This window comes from Excalfactoria chinensis, chromosome 1 (genome assembly GCF_039878825.1).
Source record: "Excalfactoria chinensis isolate bCotChi1 chromosome 1, bCotChi1.hap2, whole genome shotgun sequence".
In the NCBI taxonomy this organism is placed as follows: Eukaryota; Metazoa; Chordata; class Aves; order Galliformes; family Phasianidae; genus Excalfactoria; species Excalfactoria chinensis.
The window spans coordinates 24,463,531-24,473,530 of NC_092825.1; the positions used below are offsets into that span (position 1 = coordinate 24,463,531).

The 10,000-nt window shown below is 44.2% G+C and overlaps 1 protein-coding gene across 17 annotated transcripts in view; it reads right to left on the reverse strand.

Annotated features, from left to right (window-relative positions):
- Nucleotides 1-10,000, reverse strand: part of FOXP2 (forkhead box P2) — a 404,928-nt gene that overhangs the window by 185,216 nt on the left and 209,712 nt on the right. For 15 of the 17 annotated variants that reach the window (XM_072331323.1, XM_072331332.1, XM_072331313.1 and 12 more), the window contains one exon: nucleotides 2,476-2,653. In XM_072331323.1, coding sequence (XP_072187424.1) covers nucleotides 2,476-2,643 — 168 coding nt within the window. In that variant the 5' untranslated portion in view covers nucleotides 2,644-2,653. Of the gene's footprint in view, nucleotides 1-2,475; nucleotides 2,654-2,941; nucleotides 3,074-3,579; nucleotides 3,598-10,000 lie in introns of those variants that run through there. The other 2 variants (XM_072331248.1, XM_072331257.1) reach the window with 2 other exon arrangements.

The window sequence follows — 10,000 nt, forward strand, 5'->3', positions numbered from 1 at the left end:
GTAAGAATCTGATGAAGTTTATTATTTTAGCATATTAACTTTATATAAATCTAGCCATTTGTGCTGACGTGCTTCAACATGATGCTTGAACAAGACCACATACAAACTGAAATGTTTAGGTTATCCCAGTGGCTCTTTGTACATAGCCTGAAATGTCTTATGCGTAACTTTGCCCAGTACACATCTGTGCCAGGCTGAAAACTTCCTCTGTAATCTTACTCAATCCCTATGGCTATTCTCAGGTGTGAGCATCACTTTAAGGGGCTGCCCAGCCAAAGGAAATGTTCCCTCTTTCAGAGAAAGCTGTGAAGAACTTCAGTTGTTTTAAGTGAAGGCCCAGATAAAAATGACTTGGAGAACTCAAAAGAGGAATGTTTAACTGTGACATCAGTAAATTATATCTTGCATATGTCTAAACAATAAAAAATCTTTAGAAAAATAACTATAGGTATTTTGGGGTTTGCTCTGTTTTTCAACTTGTCAAACTTAGTCTGGCAAGTCACATATAAAAAACAGCATTTGAGAGAGTTAGTAGAGTGACAGCAACAAAAACAGGCAGTATTTTTCTCTTAAATCGTGTTTCAAAAGGCATAGGCTAAAAAACAGAGGGGAAAAAAAGAGGAAGAAAAGCAGAAGCAGTATAAAGCTATGCCCATTATCTAAAGGACGTCCTACTGCATGTTTACCAGTGTTTATGTTTCACATCAACATATTTTATAGAAGGATTTATAAGCCAAACTCAAGTTGTATTTAAATCCTGCGGTGCAGACCCTGTCATAAAATGCCTCCTGAGCCCTGTTAGCTGTACCCATGGCTTTACTTTGCCTGTCTTCTTATTTAAGATCTCGTCACAGTTTTGAAGAAAAGACTGTCGCTTCTGAGCCTGTTCCCTCAGAACCTGCCTGATACTGCTACCCAACTGGATATTTTCATCTGCAGTTGTTATTCTCTGTGGTCTTTGCTATCTGCAGGAATGTGTGACTCTGTGGGCAAACGGACCGCAAACCTCCAGGACTGCTGCTCTGAGTAACATGGAAGCAGCACACAGTTCTATTGGTAGTTTTGTGTTTTAAACTGCCTCACTTTTCTACACATTCCTAACAATTACGTGCACCAGGATGAAGATTTTAGAATACCGCTATAATCTGAACACCTGGATAGAGGTGACAGCATGCTTTTAAAGGAAAACGCTATTAAATTATACATGCAATTTTATATATTCTACGTGATTTCTTATAAACCTAGTGCATATATATATACACTGTGTATATAGAGATAATACTAACACATGTATGCATGTAAAGCACTGGAACTCGAGGAAGACACTGAACACCCTTTCTCAGCCTGTGGCACTGTTAGAGCAGAGCACGCTGGCACCTGAAGCAAGGCACAGATTTAAGCCTCAGCAACTTCTCGTATTTAAATCTCCAACTGTTTAATTCTTCCACGTTTTCTGTCACCGTGTAAAATATTTAACTATAAAAGTAGCCGGGGTACACCGTTCAGTTCAGCACCGAGAATGATTCAATTTTAAGAGCCACGGTGACCTGTTATTTCAGAGGCCCGTACACACGCAATTTATCTCTCATGTCTCAACGCGTTTCTATAAAACGGGATTTTTACAATATTTTGTCTTACGTGAGACAACTTTCCTGCCATTACACCAATGAGTAACCGGTGCGGTGACGAAGCCCCTCGGCACGTAGAGCCGATGGGAGATGCGGGTTGACGCGGGGCGGTGCTGCCGGCCCGGCACCGAGGGGCTCCGGCCGGGGCCGCGGGGGCGCTGGCACTGCGGGCTCAGTGGCGGCCGGTGGGGCCGCTCCGCACCGCGTCGCACAACCCCCTGCGCCCCGGCGGGGGCTGCCTCCTCCTGGGTAAAGTGGGACTGCGCTCGTGCCCCGTATCAAAGGAAACGTGAAGTCGCAAACATTAATTGACTGCATCTCGTTCAGAAGACACCAGTAAGCAGACAACAGGTTAACGAGACGCTTCTCGCCAGAACAGCCGTCCGGCGTTAAGTCGCTGAGAAAGCAAACTAACTAACTTAAAAAGAAACGTTTTCCTAGCGAGCCGGTCCGCGCTCTGCCGGCGGGCCGCTTCCCCCGGCGGCTCCCGGCTCCGAGCGCACGCACTCCTGACGGGGCGCTCCCGCCGCCCGCACCCCGCCCGCCGCCGCTCGGGCCGCGCCGCGCTCTCGCAGGGAATGTGGCCCTCTGGCGGAGGGCGCCGCGCCGCGCCGGCCCCACGCGGGACCGCGCCGCTCGCAGCTCGCCCCGCGCGGCGCCGCACCCCGCCGCCAGCCCGGCCCCGCTCCGCGCTGCCCCTGCCCGGCCCTGCCCCTGCCCCTGCCTCTGCCCCCCCCGGGGAAGGGGGGGGCCGCCCCCACCCCGCTCTCCCGGGGCTCCTGGTGGGCGCGGGTCGGCAGGAGAGCCGGGGCCGCGCGAGAGCAGCCGGCGCGGCAAACAAACTTACCTGCTGTTGTTGCAGATGCAGCAGTTCCACTGTGCTTACTTCAGTGCTCGTGTCACCACTTGATCTTCCATCTCTGCTGCCAGCATCTAATTGGCTGCTTAGAGTGCTCATTCCATTTTGATTCATTGAACTGTTGCTTATTGTCTCTGTCGCAGATTCCTGCATCATGACTTAATACCTAAAAGTGATTAAGAAGTATCAATTAACACCGCGTTACACCTTCGCACTTCCATTATCGAGATGTCCCTCTCTGCCAATTACTGACGGCATCTTTCGGAGCGGGGAGAGCCTCGCGGAGCCATTTACCACCGAGCGCGGTCCCAACTCTCCTTCGCACAGATACTAATCACCGGAATTATGGTTTCTATAAGCAATCCTTGTGCGGTTCCATTTAACAGCCAAAATAACACGCCGTGCGTGCAGCATGGTCAATAGCATTTACGAACGACCACATTTTAAAGTCTACCTATAAAACTGGTTTAAATGAAGGCACGACTGCACGCGCCGCTCTATATTTCCTATTATCCAGCTTTGACAACCATGGATGACTATACAGCCTTCTTTAAAACATTCGCTATCTTGATTCTGTCAGAATTTTACAGCGTATCTTATGCGAGGCTGTTGTTTAATGATGCACAGCTAATCATACAAAATTAAAATTTGGTAAGGGTGTTACAAATCATATGGCATCAACCAATGATAAATAGTATAATGGGCTTCTCCCTTTTTTTTTTTTCTTTTTTTTCTTTTTTTTTTTTGTGACTAAATAAAATTTTGCCTCGGAGGCATTTTAAGAAAAAGCTCCTGCTGCAAAACACGTCAGATATTGCCTATTTTTTTAATCAAACGGCTGATATTCATTTATTTTTCTGACATTTAAAACATTTAATACTGTCCTTCCTGGGAAGTAATTAAGCTTATGCATGAGCAGCAATCAAACTGTTCACTTGAAGATGACTTAAAACTCAATTTTAACATAGGCAAATAAATGAAAGATATAAAATTAATTTTCCAGGCATGTATTAGATATGAAAGCTGGAAATAAAATCTATCAAGAATATCACTAATGATTGTGCTAAAAACAGCATAAATTATGCATATTACCTTCTCTACAGTAATAAATGTTTTATCATTTTCACTGCATAAATATACTGTACTTTCAGGATAGCAATGAGATGTCCTGCCAAGATCAGTTGAAATCTTTGCAGTAAATAAAGAAGCGGCGTGCCCTCACAACCAGCAGCTCGAGGAGCATTTTGTATCAGTAATACGGAAGGAAAGGTCAGGTCTTGCTCTCAGAGCCACCCAAGTCCCATCCCGCCCCAGTGGCGTCAGTGTGCACCTCGCTGCCTTTGTCACCGCACGGACGCACCGAGTCCCCACAACAACCTCGACGGTGCTACGCTGAAAGATACCTCTGAGGCGCGCGTGAGGTGTAAGCAAACAGCACGAGAAGCAACGCTGCTGCTCTGCCTCATTACTGAACTTAGGGATTTGCTCTCTTGCAAAGTGCGCACAGCATCCCTTCCTAGCAAGGAACACGGGGAAAGAATGATTGCAACTTAAACTGTGTGCGTGGGATATAAATCAAAACACTGCATAAATCACCACGAACCCACGAGATAAGCTGCACGAACGTGTCGTGTGAGGGAAGTTGAAATAGCAAAATGTGAGTTATTTGAAGATGCTCTGGTCAAAAATAAACAAGATGCCAGAAGCCCAAGCACGAACGTGGTTGATGTAAGGGCGGGCAGCTGTTACACCACAGCAAACAACAGCTGAAACAGATGTGTTTGTGGACAAACAGCCCTCCCAGAGCGCTCCCACCAACATCATCTAAGAAAAATAATAGAAATGGAAGATGTGATACACATAGTGATGAATTTTACAAGACAAAAACAAAGCTAATACTCTTTTCTGAGATTAGGCAGCTAATAAGTATTCAAATTAGGCATAAATTTTACATGTACAATGTTTAAAATATTCAGAGAAAAGGGTCTGATTGCCCTTAGTAGTGATATGAAAATTCTAATGCGGGTATTCCGCAACGGTGGGAGCAGGCATCCCTCTCAGATTTTTACAATATTTACTTTGAATAAAAGGACGTGTATATCATAGTGGGAATCTATTTAAAACACTTCATCTACTGTATCGTTACAAGGATTTGGAAATTCGGGAAATCCAAACATTAATCCTCTTTTAGTCAAACAAAGATTTAGCCAACAGACAGGTTCATCTTTTAAAATTTCTCTCGTTAGACAATAACAGCGGTAATTCAGCCCAGCGACATCAGAAGGGCAAAGGGGTGCACACGACAGTTAACCAAAACAGTAGAAAACACTCTGAAATTTAGCAAAAAAACCCAAACAACCAAAAAAGCCAAATCCCGCGTTTTTACACCCCTCTGCCTCTTCCATTACAATTAGCAGAGAAGGGTTAAACATCTTCCAGTTCATGTTAACCAAGGGGTTTTATGTCTTGTGGATTTTGTATCCGTGCAAAGCCCTAGAGTGCAGTTCAGGCTCTGCATTTTAAGTTAGAGTGTCTGTGAGCCAGCAGAACCGGGCTTAGCATAACGTGGCCAGTAACAGTGCTCCAGCAATAGGAAACAACAGATCCAACCCAACCCCTACGCAGAGAGAGAATCAAACATCAACCATCAATTCTGAGGGTAATTCATTTGGCAGCAAAGGGGAGGAAATACTGAAGTGTTTGTATGAGGAAGAAAGAGTCTCCAGAATTTCATGTTAAAAATGAAATGCTTTTCTATTTTTAAAAGGGTATTTTTAAAAGCAATACAGGAACTTTGGCTTGAGGAATGCCCTGGGCTGGTTGTCCACAGACTCCTCACTGCTATCAACTATAGAAGGGCTGCTGAAAAAAGCAAGGGCACAGCAACATTCTCTTTCCCTTTCTTTTCTCCTGCAGATGCACACACATCTGTATACATCTGTATATTTACACATACATGTGCACGTGTGTGCACATACATCAACTCTATCCCCACAAATTAAGGCACTGAAAATGCCTGCACAAGGACCATCTCTAATACCCATGTGTCAGTAATTTCAGTCATTGGTGAATAATTTTCAGTTACAGTTTGAACCTGCAGCAGTTCATTAAGCCACTGATGTACTTTTTCTTGCTTTTACAGCAGGAGTACGGGTTGTTAGCATAACAGTCATAAATAAATACGAAGGGAATAAAAATACAACAGCTGCCAGATATTAAGACAGAAAGTTTAGTATTTCAAACAGGACAAGAAATAAAAACCCATGCACAACTCTCTGTTGGCACACATTTCCAGACATCCACACTTCCATTCCTTCCCTTTCTTCCCTTCCACACTCCCTGCCACCTGTGACCTGTGACCATGCCCATACAGGCAGCACCGTGCTGCAGTGACCCTCCAGGCCCAGTTGTCAAAGGGGAGCGTGAGCTCTGCTGCCCAGTGCTTTAAACAAAGCTATGCCTGGTGCTCTCTGCAAGAGAGAACACACTGCTGATGATTTTAGCACGCGGTCGTGCTGCAGGTTACAAGTTTAATTCTGTCAGGGTGCACTCAGGCCAGCAGAGGAAAGCTATGGCCCCACCAAGTTGGGAGCTGCAGCCTGACTCCTCTTCCTGCAAGTTGTCTGCGCGTGTGCGCACGTGTGCACGCGCGTGTGCTCCAAGGCGGCACGCCGCGGTGCAGATACTTATTCTCTACACCGCTTCCCTTCTGAAACATTAAACTGACACTGGAACTGACTGCACAAGATTGCATTTTCTCTTCCTAAACAACTTGAATTGAAAGGTTACTTAGTGTAACAATATTTACTTGCAGAATTGTGTTGTTACCAAGGGTATAATGGATGGTGGCTATGCAGGTTTACGCAAGAATGAGTGAAGCATGAGGCATTAGCCATGTGTTTGACATGTTTCAAATTGCTATAATCCAGCATTAAACACACCCAGCAATTCATGCCATTTCTTGCAGCCATAATCTTGAATAAAGCGTGCACAACCACTTATTATATAAATTAGTATATGACTCCCTGTTATAGTCACAACAGTGCTTTTGTGTTTATTTTGCATCAAGATGTGGTCTTTTATTTGTACAAATAGCAGGATACAAAGCCGGAGCTCAATTAAAGCCCCTCACTTTATGACAGGGTGTGCTGAGAGCCAGCCCCATTTGGTCCCTCCCCACGAGGCGTAAGCCCTCAGCACAGGCCTCTTCCAGGCCCTGGGTGTCTCAGGTCAGGCTCCTCCAGGCCACAGTGCTCCTGCAGGCTGCACTCCCAGCAGCACCCCCAAGGTGCCACTTCTGGCAGGGCCACAGTATGGCCTGTGGCAGGATCCTGTGCAGCCCAACCTCCCTCCTCAAGGCCTTGCTCCAGTAGTGAGTTCCTCTTTGCTCTAGGCCTACCAGTGGCACTTTGCAACGCGCTGACAACCACACGAGACTGTTGCCTTGCTCCCTGTCCCCACGAGGGCCCCATCTTTGCATCAAAGAAGCAGGAATTCCAGTTAAAAAGTGCCCAGCTTATGACTTGTCATTACTTCAGACATGGAAACCAGTAGCAGTACCTGCAAGCACAGGTGAAAAGGCTCCTGAATCAAAGCAACCCCCATACACCTGCAGCCTAGCGCTGAAGTGCTTACTTTTGTTTATATACAGACAGCACAGACGTATAGCATGCAGCATTAAGTGCCAACCTCTCCTCACTTTACACTGTGACACTTCCCACAGCACAGCCTAAAATCCTGCCTTAAAAACTTGACTATGATGTAAAAGTGGAGGTGAGAAGCTAGACTTAAATAATGGTAACTTTTGTGCTCTGCTGGGATTAATTCATCATTGACACAAGGCACAATGCATCCCAAGCCTTGTGCTGGTATGTTAAAAGTCCTTAATACTTAAGATTGCCTAATAAATCAAAATGCCAGATATGAAGGACATCGCTGAATGTGTGAGAGCAAAAAATTAGACAAGCTTAGAGAATATTCATAAATGTATTGTGGTTTGTTTTTTTTTTTTAAACTTTATCTATAACAGTTAGCTCTCAAAGCTGGAGTTAAGCAGAGCTATAAATTATCCCACTGCACATTTTTAAATATGTAAGTAAATTAACACTACTGAAGCACTAATTAGGTCAACTGCTATTGAAATACTGTCAAATAAAGTACCTATATAAACAGGTTTAATATATTGTTATCTACTTGAATAGGTTTTTCCTTGCAAAAATGCATGGTGTGCTCAAATCTTGTGTGGAATGGTATTTTGGGAAAACTGAAGTTACAGTTGTGACTACAGCACATATCTTAGCACCATCAAAAGAATATGTATCACATGTGCCTTAGGAAGCTGACAGCATCTCTGACCAAAAAACTCTGAATTTTCGCAGTAAAAAATAATTTCTTCAAAGCCTCGCTATTGCAAATAGCCTGATGAATGAAGATGGCAGTTGTGAGTGAAGTAATGGTTCAAAATGGCTAAAAAAGTGCATTAATGGGATAGACGTATGTGGGCCACAAACTAAATAAATGGTACTGTAAAGAATTCAGGCTGTATCTCTAAACTTTTCAGTGGGCACTCACTCAGTGGGTCACTGAAGGCCATTTTGAATATGCAGTTGCTATGAAATTGACAACGGGAGTTTTACAAATTACCCCAGTGGAGATCTCTTGATGGCAGAGCGGATCCAGCAGCAGCTCAGCTGCCATGCCAGGTAGGGCAGAGGAACCCTCCTGTTGCTCACTGTGTGACAGCCACACTCAGCAAGCAGGAGATATCTCAAGAAATCAGATGAATTTGTCTGCACTGAAGTTAGCTTTCACTGACAATACAAACATCACCTAAAATATTGAGCTCACTCTTATAAGCCACAATTTTACTCAACGTCTGTGTACCACAGTATGGTTATACATCATGTATAAATGAACATCCTTTTATCTGATGGCTGTCACAAACTGGTGGATAAAGGTAGTGAAGGTAGAGCACTGCATTCACATTCAGTCTTGGACTAAACACTATCTTGCGCTGCTGCAGCTGCATCTTTCCCTTTCACGCCATCACAGCTCCTCAGGACTAATTAAATACTAGGTTAGTGCTGAGCACAGTCATTCATCCGCCTTCAAAAATACAGGAATATGTTGTCGCACTCACCCAAGTATTAAACAACAGCTCACTTCCCCCAACAATTGATTTCCAACCGCTATTTATTTTCTCTTGGTGCAAAGAAAATCCCTACAAAGCCCAGGCCAGCGTTGCCTATATGAGTACTGCACACAGTGCTGGAAAATGCGCACCTTACACATAGGATAGTGGCAAAAGCCTGCTGAATTGAGTACCCACAGTCCACACAGAACTAAGCAGCCAATTTCGGAATGAGGTTCTTATTTGAGCAATGACAGCCTGGGAAACCGCACCTTGGAAAGCAAACTCCTCTCAGCCCCTCTCCCTGAAGCTATCTATCTCCCTCCCTTTCCCAGTCTTTAAAAAAGAAAAAAAGAAAAAAAAAAAAAAAAGCAGCTCTCCAAGCTCTTGAGAGTAGGGAGACTTTATTACAGTCAATGGAGAATTTAATAGTGAGAAAGCATTAGGGCAGTAGGAAATAATTAGAACTGTGAGAGCTAGGGAAGACCTGCCTAGCAGGCAAATTCCCTTAAAAAAAAAAAAAAAAAAAAAAAAAAAAAAAAAAGGAAAGACAGAAAAAAAAAAGAAAAAGAAAAGAAAAAAAAAAAGGCTTCTTATGGAGTCCGCAGGGTTTACAAACCACAATCCCAGCGCCAACTTTTTACACCTTTTTTTTTGTAACAACCTTCACTGCTGTTCCGCTCTCTCAGATCCATGGCTGTCGGGACAGCGCTGTCTCCCCACAGCCTTTGTTTAACCCTGTGCCGAGTTCACTTCTGTCCCAGGCTCAAAGCTTCTCCCCGCTGCCCCTTGAGGTTTTGGTTTTTTTCCTTGTCTATAAACTCTTCCACAGAACCCCTTTTGAGATTTAAGCACTTTCTACGTCCAGCATATCTTTTTATTTTTTTTATTTTTTTGGAGCAAAATGTGCCTTTAATTCTCCTCTCTGCCGGACCCACCCTTGCCTTCCCATTGGAAGGCCCACAGGAGAGGTGGGACACCAAAAGAAATTTCTTTCATGGGATCCAACTTACTGAAAGCCCGGATAAGCCTCATGGAGGAGTAAAGCGGAATATGTGTATTTTTAAGGTAAGCCCAGAAGAGCTCTCACGCCAGCTCTCAAAGACACAGCCAGTACGACTGCATCTGTAGCTTTCATTGACTACAAATGCCTGGATCCCAAACGTTCTACAAATGTAGTAACGTCTAAAAGGCCACAAAGACTAATACTTGGCGTTTCCAAGTTTTGCTTTCCTTAATTTTCTACACCTTGATTTCCTACATTACAACCTCACATGGCTAAAACCGTATTTATTAATGACACATCCAGAAAAATAAGTGATGTGGCACCACATAATGTGTAAGTCAGCGCCTATCAAACAGCAACAGTGCCAAACGGTGCAT